At 41.4% G+C, this 13,453-nt stretch overlaps 1 protein-coding gene across 21 annotated transcripts in view; it reads right to left on the bottom strand.

Annotated features, from left to right (window-relative positions):
- Positions 1-13,453, bottom strand: part of nrxn1a (neurexin 1a) — a 66,502-nt gene that overhangs the window by 4,102 nt on the left and 48,947 nt on the right. For 7 of the 21 annotated variants that reach the window (XM_014410313.3, XM_023153709.3, XM_076887602.1 and 4 more), the window contains 4 exons: positions 12,384-12,503; positions 11,348-11,529; positions 8,957-9,128; positions 6,584-6,894 (listed from right to left, as the gene is read on the bottom strand). In XM_014410313.3, the coding sequence (XP_014265799.1) occupies positions 6,584-6,894; positions 8,957-9,128; positions 11,348-11,529; positions 12,384-12,503 (785 nt within the window). Of the gene's footprint in view, positions 1-1,670; positions 2,020-6,583; positions 6,895-7,941; positions 8,032-8,956; positions 9,129-11,347; positions 11,530-12,383; positions 12,504-13,412; positions 13,440-13,453 lie in introns of those variants that run through there. The other 14 variants (XM_014410312.4, XM_012921847.5, XM_023153713.3 and 11 more) reach the window with 4 other exon arrangements.

The following is a 13,453-nucleotide window of genomic DNA, read 5'->3' as shown; positions in this document are numbered from 1 at the left end:
TAAAACCAGCCTTCATTAGATATCTGGTAAGCGTTTGATAGTTTATTTAAATCTCTTTTATTCAAAACCTCTCCACGAGCACCATGTTGATTTTCTACTTATAGCCCACCTCTAACCTACACCAATCCACTAATACACTCAACGACCGATCCTTTTCCATGCTTTGCTCCCTCTCAATGGAAAAGGCGCCCTTTTTCCTCTCAGTCCCTGCTCCTCTTGTTGCCATGGCAACTCTAAGTTCAGGCTGTTAGAAATGATGGGGAATAAAAAAAGAGGAAAAAAAAGGGAGTGTGCACCCTCAGCGGGGACCTGTGCGTTGATTTGCAGTTCCAGCCAGAGTGCGAGGAGAAAGGAGAGAAAAGAGGGAGGGAGTTAAAGATAGATGGATGGATAAAAGGAATTTCAGGTGGAGGCTATTGGGGAGAAAGAAAGAGAAAAGAAGACAGGAGAGGAGGAGGAGCACTTCAAAGTGCTGCGGTCTTTACTTAACACGGTGCTAATGTGCTCCGCATATTCATGAACTACTGTTAAACATCGCCCGCCTTGACGCTTCGGCATGAGAGATATTAAATGTGTGAGCGTGTGTGTGCATGCGTGTGTGTGCTTTAACCACACTGGGTGCTCAGTGCCAGCATTAAATTAAAATTGGATTGTGATGCATTGCAGTGGATGTTAGTAACCCACGGAATAAAAGAGAGGCGAGAGAGCAGCGGAGCTAAAAAAGAGAGAAGAGCAACAGAGGTGGAAACTAAAGTGGAGGAGAAATCTAAACCAAATCAAAGCGCTGAGATGTCTAAGTTAGGACAAGAATAGCAAACGGAAACTCATTAAACTGCCATTAAACCTCGCAGTCTCTTCTTCCTGTAGGAGCACAGTTGGTGTGAGTAGCGGAGATGTGAAACCTCTGAAAAAGCCTGCACTGGCCTTACAAGTCTGCTGTAGTCCAGTTTGGCCTAAAAGTTACATTCGGTTACTGATGCTTGACTCGTACTCTTTCCTCAGCTGCCTTTCCAATCAGTTCTGCCCACTGGACTGTCAAATGCTGCTAGGGCGAGCTTAGCCTCTGGAATTCAGCCAGTCAATAAACCCTCTGTGCCTTTGCCAAGAAATAGCACATGAACCAATCAGGCCGCAGGAAACACACCACCCCTGACACCTGTCGGCGATCAATTTTGAGCCACGGTGCTTGATGATTGATTCAAAGACACCTATGTGCCCTCCGCAGACACCTGATTTGAATCCTGACTTCAGCTAAAACAAAAGCCGAGGAGCACATTTTTACAATGTCCCTCCTCTGATCTGTGACATCACCTTGTCAGCTGACCACCCCATCCAAAGGGAGGGTGTCAATTGGAGTATTGATCCACTTATCGCAAGGGAGGCAGTGAACACAAGAGAAAAATGGGGACATGCCAAACACAACTTAAATCGCATTGATTACCCACAGAAGTTCAGAGAAAATCTGCCAAAGCAAGTGTATGCCCGAGGATCCTCCGCCCCTCTGCCTCACCCTCCTTCTTTGTTCCCATCTTTTCACGGTCTATCAATAGAGCATGCTGACATAATAATGGACACAGATGAACACTGATAGGGAGGAAAAAATAGATACAGGTGGACAAAGCGAGCGTGACAAGAAGAATATCTGCATGCTTAAAGAGTAAAATCTCTACCTGAGCCGCCGAACAGTGCCAACGACCATCCATGCCTCCCTGACTGCCTAGTTCACACATAGTAGCTGCACTCAGTCCTCACACTCTCTTGCAGAAGATTCAACAGATTGTCTGCTACTTTCACAACTGGAAATCACACACACATGTACTCACACAAACTCTATGACAGCCAAACATGCTCCATTGGTCTAGTTCTATTTAAACACATCTACACAGACACGCGAGCATACACCAGATCAGGCTGAAGTTGGCAGGCTGATGAAGAGATCCTGACGAGAGAGGAGAGGAGCTAGCTCCACTACTGCAGATGGTGAGATAGACTCATACACCGCCTGCATTAACAGCCTATCACTGGAGCTCAACCACAGACAGGGAGGGAGGGGGAGGGAGAAGAGGAGGGGGGGGGGGGGTGACGAGTAAATATGGAAAGATATGAAGGGAGAGAAAGAGCAAAGGGAAAGCGAAAATAACCGAGGGAAGAGGGAGAAAGTATCACCAGAAGATCGATAACAAGTAGAAGAAAGGCAAGATGGAGACGAAGATGTGAAAGATGTATAGATAGCGATGCAGGCAGAGAGAAAAAAAAAACAGACGGAGAAAGAGGAGAGGAGAGGAGCGAGCGAGGCATGAGACGTGGAAGTGCCTGGGTCAGCTGATTCCTGTAGCCAATTGGGCAGAGCTCCGAGCCTCGAGTTTCTTCCATCAGTCTTCCCATCAAACACAGGTACACACAAACACATGAATGCGCGCAAACACACATCCACCGACAGACAGGGAACATCAAAACCAAACTCGAGCTCTGTGACTCAGCGCAGCCTCTAGCATAAACACTCACACAAACTCTCCCTCTCTTCTCCTCGCTGGTGCTCAGCTGTCATGCATTATTAATCCCTTCCACTTTTCAACACGCAAAAAAACCCCACGAAAAAAGCCTCGACACAGTGTGGACGTCAGGAGGAAGCACATAACATATTCTTACTGCACAAAGCACTGACGGCAGGAGCAAACCCATGGGGTAACTTAGGCAGATCCACTGAGAGACACACGCAAACTTGAGGCGTGTGCGAGAAACCGGCAAAGCGCTTGGACCCATTGCACCTTTGTAAGACATCTCTCACTGCCCCTCCTCTGATGCAACGTGCTGCAATACAACTTATTGTTCCCGATCCACCTGAGTGTATGCGCGCGCGCGTGTGTGGATTCAATGTTTTATGTGTGTCTTGATTAAGGCCAGATTGGTTGCCAGGCAACACTAGGCAGCCTCAATAGGGAAGCTGTAGATTCTTCTTAAACAAGACAAACACACATACTCACAAAAATAGAGTTTGGGGGGCAACTGGAGTGATTTGACTTGCACAGACGAGCAAACGCCCGTGCTGCGGTATATCGAGCATATAGTGGGTCTGACCCACTTCTCATGCTGACTGCACTGCATAGCTCCACATCCCAGATTCAGCATTCACATCAGTAAATCACAGGCGCAGGAACAGTTCGCTTAAATCGCATACACATTGAGAAATTGAGCAGTGAAGAGTGTGAAAAGAAAGGCCCTGTGACAGCACTGTCACTCTGCAGCACTATCCCTCCAGCTCTCATATCCATTATTGATGCCTGAGGCTTAGCTCACAGCTCTCTGCGTTCTATTATTTATGTCTGAAACAGCTGGCGGTTTATACACAGAGGAGCTAGTCTCTGTGGGAGACTGGCTGGGAGAGAAAGAAAGCAAGCAGCGGGTAGTGGGGCTCACTATCTCCATGGCAACTTGTATCACTTAGAAAAAAAAAATAAATCTTTTTTTTCAGTGCTGCTGGCGCACAGTTTTATAACACAGGAGAACTGCAGCACACAGACGCCCACTAAGAGCCTGATAACATCTCTGTAGTGATCTGAACAATAGAGGCGTCTGCGGTGTACCTGCTCACAATGTATCCTCTGACATTAGCATCGACTCTTCAGCTGCTGCCGCTATAAAAATGCCACAATAACAATTTTGTGTTTCTATTGTACCATTTGCATCAGTTTACATATTATGGGAAAGCTATTACATCCTCCACTGGCACAAACAATTCTCCTGCAGTAATTTAGAAGGGAGGGACCACTTAGCGGTAAATTTGCCATCTAGTCTATTTCTGTGATTGTGCTGGAGCAAAAAGTGAGCCTTCTGTCCATTAAAGACAAACAAACAGTGCTGCAGGGCAAATAAAAACCTATTAATCACCCAATATAATTAGGAAAAGTGCCTATGGTATTTCCTGGAGCAAAAGCTATGTTTTTTTTAAAGATATTGGACTTTTTAGTTTTGTGGCATTATTTCCTCTATTTGCGGATATATAACTCTAAATAAATCTTGTATATATCCCATGAGCCGCAATCATAGACCCCATACAAAGATGAATTTGCAGTTTACAACATAAATTTGATGAATTTATGTTATTTATGAATTTATTTATAAATTTATATTCAAATTGTTTCTGCACGAGGTCTCTCCCTGTTGAAAGGGAGTTCTTCCTTCCTGCTATTGCCAAGTGCTGCTCATAGGGTTCGACTGGGTTTTGGCGTTTTATGTCTAATCTACCTTGCAATTGTTGCTGTTAAATAGCACTACAGAATACCATATCTTGCAGTGCCAAGGATAGCCAACACGCTCAAATCAAAGTTTAAAAATGGGAAACTCCAGGGTGATATCACAGTGGCTATGTCCAACTTTTATATACAGTCTGTGGCTGCAGCAGACTTATAGATGATAAGACTTGTTCAGACTTTGATTCCCTTTAAAGTCAGGTGAAAGACTTTGATGCTGGAGTATCCTAATGCCCAAGGGGCCTAAGGAGCTGACGCTGTAATTATTATATTTACCATCTGAGTTTTATCTGGAAACTTTTTTGTGCTATACACCCTGTCAGATTACTGCTATGCATGAGAAAAAAACTATTTTTTTCAGTTCTCATCTGCCTTTGAGTAGCCCCTGAGGAGTCATCATTGTCCACCTTGTGCTTCTAGTTAATTTTAATTTTAATCTACGATGGGTAATGCACGCCCTAACAGGACAATATATAGCAGGCAGAAGGGAAGTAATGAAGCACAAATACTTTAATATTTTCAGGTATTTATACTTTACTAGTCTATTTTTTTTAAAATAGGCTCATTACTTTTTATTTAACACATTTGAAAGAAGATATCACCTCACATCAGAGCACACCTTCAAACACCAAAATGATATGAGTCACAATGGAGGGAATAACTCAAAAAAGATAACCCTATGGGTGTATCCATCATCAGGGCTTATTGCATACAAATAGATGAAATTTATAGTAATTTATGCATCATTTATAGTCTATACTCAGGGATTTAAATAGCTAGAATGATCTGAAACAGCATTCTTGGTGAGACTAATCTGGTAAGACTAGTCTATAAGTTGTGATTGCAGTACTTCTAGCTAGCACTACGGAAACAGAGGATAAAGGAAGTAAATTTGTTTTTTGTTTTTTTTAAGTGGCAATTTATTTCAAACGCAACATTTCTATCAGCTCAACAAATATCAGCCAACGCACAAAATGTTTGTGTGCAGTTTGTCACACAGCGTGTCTGCTAGCTAACAGTACAGCTACTGTATTTCACTCAGAGATGGAGAAAGATGTGAGAAAGACAGGATGGGAGAGAAAGAAAAGAGGTTATATTTGAAGGTAAGGACAGATCAGTGATATCTGACAACCTGAAAGGCTTCAAGCTCCAACATTCTGCAAAACAAACTGACGTATTTCTAACTTTGTATTATTCAAAGTTATATGAAAATACTCAGCTGTTTAGTGTAGGATAAAAAGTTTAGCTTACTGTAATGTGGTGAATGTAAAGCACTGTGCTGGACTGGAGCACAGTGGCTTGGTGTTCTTGGTCAGTGTTAGCTTACATAAAGGGTAGCAGAGATTAATTTGAATTTTAGCTGATGATGCTTAGAATTATTCACTTAAGTTCAATCTCCATCTAACTGTATATTGTCTTGTATAAAGACAGCACAAACAGTATGCTGTCAGTGTAGGGGATGGAAATCAGTCAAGATAGCTTGTTGAATATATCTGCTTACATCACGTTGAATTCATTTGTGAAAACCCACAAAGAGCAGTCAACCTCAGCAGCAGCACAGGTCAGCTGATGACAGCTTGTACATTAAGAAAGACTCCTGGAGCTCCAGTTTAAACCCTGACGGCACACATTTTTCTGTTTGGGTGTGGAGGCAAAGTGAAAAAAGTCTGCATTCCCATGTACTAATATAATTTTATTATTATATTAATATAGCACTTAGCTTTGCACAAAAATAGCTTGTAGAAACGTTGTCCAAAGAGCTACTTTTCAGAGGCTCTACCTTTTACAGACATTAAAGAACGTCTGTATTTTTGCCATCTCTGATAATAGCATGCTAAATATGGAACTGAAAGGCAGGAGGAAAAGAAGATGACCACAGAGAAGATTAATAGATGTAGTGAGGAGGAGGACATACTGAGGGTTGGTGTGAAAGGGGATGATGCTAGGGATAGGGTGAAATGAACTGAGCAGTCAAAAGTAGAAGAAATCTGACGTATTATCCAGTGCTTCTTATTATTATGTGAAACACTGCATATGAAACGTGGTCCATGAGTAAAGTGAGCGGAGCTCTGAGCGGAATATAAAACAATTCCACTTTTCCTGTTATATCTTTCCATCCTTGATTAGTGGGCTGCGGCATGCTAATCCTCTTACTGAGTGCTAAAAGAAAGTTATCAAAGCAAATTACCACTTTTTAATTACCTATTGCCACACGAAAGGAAGATATCTGAGGAATTACATTGGAACAGCAGGTCTTTATGTGACCACACAGATTGGATTTAATAGGTTTTCCTCGCATGAGATGACAAAGAAAAGCTTGATGGTGCTCTGACCTGCGGTGTTCCACCCTGCTTCCTGTTAGTGGCTGTGGTGGTTGTGATGTCACTGATGGACGGGGCGGAGTCTGAACGGTTGCCTCCGGCCGAAGCGCTGGACTGCGGGGTGATCGAGGAGGATGGCATATCGCCGACAAGACGCGCGCTCCCCTCCACTTTGATGTGGGGGTGCCCCTCAGCGGCCATGTTGAGGATGCGGAGGCCGTTATAGTAAAGGCCAGCCAGCTGTCCCTGGAACATGGCTGCACCTCGCTCGCCTCCACCAACGCGCACTGTTGTCTGGCTGTTGAAGATGGTCAACTGGCGGCCTACGCAGACACACACAAACACCCGCAACCAAACACACATAGAAAAAAGGTGGACAGGCGCACGCAAATACAGCCACACGCACACACACACACATTCCAGTGGTCACATACGTGCGTACATACACACAAAGTAAGTGTTACACAATCCACCACCCCAAAGCCATGGTGAGAGGATGGGATAGATTATGCATGGCAGAGCAAAATCGAAGCCGTGGAGAACCGTGGAGAAGGCTGAGGCTGAGAGAGATAAGAGTGAGAACGGAGAACCAGAGAAGGAGAAGGGGGTGAAGAGACTGAGAAGTTGACGAGGAGGATGAAGAGGCAAAGAACAGGAGGAGGAGGAAGAGTGAGCAGATGAGAGGAGTCAGAGGGCCCCGAGAAGACGGGGCTGACAGATGGTTGCTATGGTGATGGCTGTGCGGCACGACATTGTATTTGAAGGAGCGACAGACAGGCAGACAGAGAGACAGAGATCTAGAGAACTGTTGTCACAGCCCTATGAAGCATGCACAGGTTATAAGCTCTAGCACTGCTCACTGTTAAAGGGACTAGAGTCTAATTTAAGGAGCTCTGCTGAAGTTTAGGAGGAAAACTTTTACATTTTTTCAAAAAGAATTGCTCTATTAGTCATTTCAAATTTACATAATTCTTACATGGCACAATACTTTGCATGTACTTTAATTTGATTACAAATTTTTTTTCAACATATAGTCTTTAGTAAAATGCTTTATCGTTTACAATTTGATAGGAAACAAAATTATTTAATAAAGCATCTTTTATCAGTACTTCTTTTCTATTTTCTGATTTATTCACATTTAAATCTCTCCATCGTCCCTTTAACCTGATATTATCAGATACACACTAACAAGATACGTTCACAGGCACTACAGTTTACACAGTATTACACACTACAGCTGCCCAACTTTTAAATACTTAGTTATGGATTTAGATTTTTAGATGTTAGTTGATGGTGCACAATAAGTCAACTGTCTTCAAATTGTATTTTTTAAGCTGAAAGTTTTAAGGAATTTTAATCAGGGTTTTTACCTTTGTCGAGTAGCCAATCGTCAACTACTCGACCGAGCCGATAGGGGATTCGCTGTCTGGCGATGGCCAGGCGCTCGTTATCAATGTTGCCTTTAATTTAGAGATGAAAACACAGTAGTAATTACGCACATCCAAACTTGGTACAGGAGCTGGATACAAAAAGAACAGCAATGAAAAGAAAGTAATGGTCTGCTCATTGTTGGCATGTCACTGTGTTAAGGTCAGCTTGAAGAGAAGAAGAGCTGAATTCACTACGTTTCCACTGAGCGGACTCTTACTCTCTGTTCATTGGGTTTAATTTAAAGAGACATTTCAGGGGTTAACATCTGCAAGAGCACAGGGAAATAATGTTACAGCTGTCACATACTGCCTATATGACTGACTGAGTTTAGTGTTACATACTCACACACACCTCACAACAACTAGCATTTAGCATTTTGGCTATGAGCTACCTAAAGCCTCATTGTGTTAAAGACTACTAACTAAGATTACCACTTTAAATATAAAACCCAACAAATATAAAAACAAATACTATACTCAACAAAATACACTTTTTTCTTTTTCTTATTTTTTACTCTAGTTAAACATTTATCTCCAAATATGACATGTTTTTAAATTATTATTTGACCAAAAATGCACCAGCTGTTATTATTTTCTTTTATGGTGAGAAAAAACAACTGTATTGAATATTTTCATAAATTACCTTTAACACTATTTAACAGGCCTAACATAACATAGCTGGCTAGTATACAAGCTATTGTAAAAACGACCTCATTTTATGGTTTAAAAAGTCATGTTTCATGTCAGATCACACATATTTCATTTCAAACACAATAACATAAAACAAAGCTGCAATTATATGTCTCAACCTCAGTGTTTGAATATAAACATTGAAAGAAAACACTGATTAGAAAGTGAGTTGAATTGGAATAAAGTATAGCTGGCGCTGCCCCCAGGACAGGCAGTGGTGTGATGAGTCAGAGGGTTGGGCCTATACGTGCGGGGCAGGGCCTACCTGAGGGATAACGCTCTATGACCGGCAGGTCGTCCAGCTGGAGGGTCGCATTGCCACCACTGCGGGTGAACCGAATTACGTGGTACTTCCCGTCGTTGACAAACTTGGAGCTCTCCTCGATGTTGATATCGTCAGTGCCGACATTAAACACTACTCTAATGTTGCCTTTGTCCTGAGGAGGAGGAGAGGTATGACAACATTTTATCAGATGTGTAAAGGTCAGGATATTACCAGTTTCATGTCTTTTGGGTATGCACAGCAGAGTGTGTGTGACCACGTATTTGTGTATTAAATGGTGTAAAAGGACCTGATAAGTTTCACCAAAAACCAAAAGTTGAAAGCAGACAAACAAAGGGGTGGACAATGAAAACCAACGCTGTCTTAAGTATGGTGAATTTAAGTACTTGGCCCATGCCTGCTTAACCAGCAGCTGCAACTGATTCAAATAACTTCAATTGTTTACTCAGAATGATAAAACTATTTAATCAATGCTGAGATAGAGCTGGGCTTTGGGTAGATGACCTTTGAACCTGGATCAAAATCTGCTCAGGTTAGTGACAAGTTATGCTGTTTTCCAACTTCATCTTGGATCAGTAAAGGAATCAGTCTTTCGCATTCCAGTCATAGTCTAGACAGAATTGTCACACATAATGGCCAGGGAAAAACTCCAATCCAGCCCAGTGAACAGTTTTGGAGGAGGATATACATTTTGGACTTTTAACTGTATTTTCATAAGTTTCACACTTTTTCCTAATGATTAAGACCACGGACATTTATACTATAGTAACAGATTGACAATTAAATGACAGAAAATTTCCTGTTTTTTTAACTATTGACTACAATAATTTATGTTTTGTTTTTTTGCTTGTTTTTACAATGAGTCAGGAGTTAAAAAAGATAACTTTTTTGTAAATTAACGAAACCTTTCCAACTTTCCACATCCTTCCATTTACTACAGCTGAATTTCTTTATCCTGTAGAAAGATTGAGACATACTGTTGCACCTCTTTTTTTTTATATTAAGATACCTCAGGGCTTAAATGTGTAATTAAAGTTATTTACACTAACATAAAGCCTAGTTAAAATCGACATGAGCCATATGTGGTCCTCAATGTTAAAATAACTTTGAGATCCTTGGTCTCGAGGATGACATCAGTTTCCTGCCAAAATAAGGTTGTTTTATATTGTAAATTATACCAATGATGACATAAAATAACAGCTATAGCAATCGTTGATGGCTTATTTTAATGATCGTAACAGTGCTATTTTCATAGTCCTATTTGAGCAAACAAATGCTTCAAACTGAAACTGCTCTGTGATATTTCACGATTTTCTGATATTTTACCGTGCAACAAATAAAAGCTCGATTATGAGGATGTGAAATCTTGTGAAGGTGTTATCAACCATTGTAGAGATAAATGTGAGAATTTATTTTAGGAGGTATTGCTCACCACTTGTCAAGTACCCAATGCTGGGATGTTTAATAATGTCCATGTGTCTGTTATGACTGTACAAGTGAAAGTTTATGAGAGCTTGCTGGGACAAGGTTGATCACTGAGGGCACCAAGACCCTCAGTAAAATACACAGCTGAATGCAGTTTTGTTGGCCTTAATTTATACTTAATTATCATTTTAAGAGAACATGTTGTGCTTTGTCTTATTTTCTGTCCTATACATACTGCTACAATAGTTCACGGTCATAAACAGTTTCAAATAATGAAGTCAGGCTATGAACAAGGAATCCTCATGATCCCAAAGCTAAAGCTTCATACTGCTCAGCTAAAGACAGTTGTTTCTACTTTTATGGGGGATATCCCTGATATAGTCATCTCGGACAGGTGGCTCTCCAAACCTTCTGTTTGTGAGAGAGCCAATCAGAAGAAAGTTGACTTAAAGAGAGAACATTACCAGATTGTTGGCTGAACTGAGGTACTTCATAGAAACCTTCTATAATATAAATAAGGAGCTGGAAATTAGTATATTAGGTCCATTTTATGCATGATCACTAATTTTTACACTAAAAATCAATTAATGTAATTATGCAGCCCGGAATCAATAAACAAATAGCTTCTGTTACTGGAAGGGAGGAATAAACGTGTTCAACTCTTTCATAGTGCGATATAATTTCCTTATGAGAATTCATAACAAGTCTTTTTGGTTTAAACAAGGAAAATACACAATCTGTAAAGGTTTTGCCATAATTACATGTGTCATTTGGAGTGGTGGACCATCGTATTATGATGAAGAGTGAATACTGTTAATAGATATTGAATGCACACAGTTCTAATTACAAGTGTTGTTACTGTAGCAATAGCTGACTAAATGAATACAAACAAGAAATACTACATGAGAATGATAAATCACATAAACCTTGACAAATTGTTGTACTTACTATCTGCAGCTGAAGGTAGTCTCCCAGGCCGGATGCGCTGTCCACCCGAAGCAGAATGGCATGTTTCTGTTGAGTGCTGAACCCGAGGGCAAGCCGGTCAGCCCTGGTGCTGGGACGCTCATTAGGGGGCCATGTGTAAATCACCAAGCCTCCATCACGGGCAAAGATATAAGTGGTTCCAGCTGGTCGACACAGATAAAAAAAAATGTAATTACAGGTAAATCTGTGTGTTGTGATGGTGTTATCTGCCATCACAGTTCGACCACTCCAGCTGGTAAATCTATGTTTTGGTAAATATTTTAAACACAAGGAGCATATTGGAAAATAATAACAAAAAACTTAAAATGTCACAGCTGACTGGCCTTTTCTATTCTGACAAGTCCTTCTCCAGGCTGTTTCCCAAATTACTTATCACCATTACTGCAGGAGGCTGACTGTATAAGTGACTCAACCAAATAACAAATCATATAATTGTTTGACTCATAGGGTGACTTAAAACCAACATATATCTCTCTTCTAAGGTTCTGGAGGATGAATTAATGTTTAAAGCTAGAGAGCATGGAGACATTTTTAATCTAATGTTACACATAGACACGCTATAGAACAGCCAGTTGAGGGATTGGTATTTTTTTACAATATCAAAATCAACAGTTGACAGTGCCCTCCTGTGGAGGCTGAGAAAAAAGGCACAAGATGATGCTGTGATTTGGTGTTTCAAAGCAAATCATTCGACTGCAGCATTTTCACATCTGCAGTTCTGCACCACAGTGAAGATTTGATTAGGTTTATTTCTTGCAGTTTAGAGAGTCAGCCGCTGTGATTCACCTAACTCGGTTAAATCAGATAACAAACCTGCTAACAAAAGGCAAATGCATGATGAAACCAGCATGATCCAAATGCTGGTAGATAACGTTTTTCAAGTTGGTATCTACTTTGAATACAGCAGATAACAAACTCTACACTTGAGCTGTCTGCACCACAAAAAAAACTGTAATCCCCCCTGGGCCTGGGAAAGACCATAAAAGCAAAGACTCACCATCGTTGCACAGTGGCCCGGCGTATGAAGTCATGCTGCAGTCACAGGTGAAGCCCTCCCACTGCTGCAAACAAACTCCCTGATTTGAGCAGGAGTCTTCTTGGCAGGTAGTGCTGGGTCCTGCAGTGACAGATGTGGTTGGGTGGAAGGGTGCAAAAGTTAGGGAAATAGAAAAAGACACATGGATTTGGTTTTGTGTGGAGCCCAATGTGTTTACAACATTATTAGAGTACAGTGTGGTTATTTTTAAACTGCATTTCCTTGAAAAACTTTGCAGTTTCAAATGGTTGAATAGGCTTTTTGTGCTGTAATGACGTTATTATTAGTAGTATTAGTCAGACTAGGATGTTGTGGAAAGGCTCCCATTCTTTAGCTTTACACTAACAGGATCCAGTATAAACACGAATGAACCTAAAGTGTGTTATTCAGTGAAAAGAGCCAAATGTGGAGAGCATGCAGGTGGTGAGGTTAAATGAATGGGGCGAGGACAGGAGGGGAAATTAAACATAAGAGAGCAGAGTTATGTTTAAAGGCCTTCATCTCAATACTCTTCCTTGAGCAGTCGGTCACCATTCTCTCCCTGCTTCATGCTAAACGACTCAGGAGGAGGAGAATGTCAAAGTGCTAAACTTAGCTCTCCTTCGTTGCCCTCAACACAAGGCAAGGAGGAAAGAGTGTGAAATGATTCACAAATGGAGTATTGAAGTTGAGGTTAGGAGTCAGTAGGAGAGAGGTTAGAGAGCATGCTGCAAGGTGGTGGAGCTGTGGTCAACTCAAGTCAAGCAGTGGTAATGTTGCTACTGTGATGAAATCACTACGGTGGCTAGGAGAGGATAGGTCTCCTCTGACCTTTGACTCTGGATCACTGGGATCCACACAACACTGGACACCACTGGGTAGTTTTAAACACACGCACACACACGCGCGCGCGCGCACGCACACACACACACTCACACACACGCGCACACACATTTCCTCAGCATCACACACACACAAGTGTCTCTTACATGCTCGCACAAAGCGATATACCTTGCAAGTCAGCTTTCATCAATGTAACTTTTGTCAGCCAA

The sequence above is a fragment of the Maylandia zebra genome, linkage group LG8, assembly GCF_041146795.1.
Source record: "Maylandia zebra isolate NMK-2024a linkage group LG8, Mzebra_GT3a, whole genome shotgun sequence".
Lineage (NCBI taxonomy): Eukaryota > Metazoa > Chordata > Actinopteri > Cichliformes > Cichlidae > Maylandia > Maylandia zebra.
Note: the sequence above shows the minus strand (reverse complement) of the source record. Positions and strands in the feature narration are given on the sequence as shown.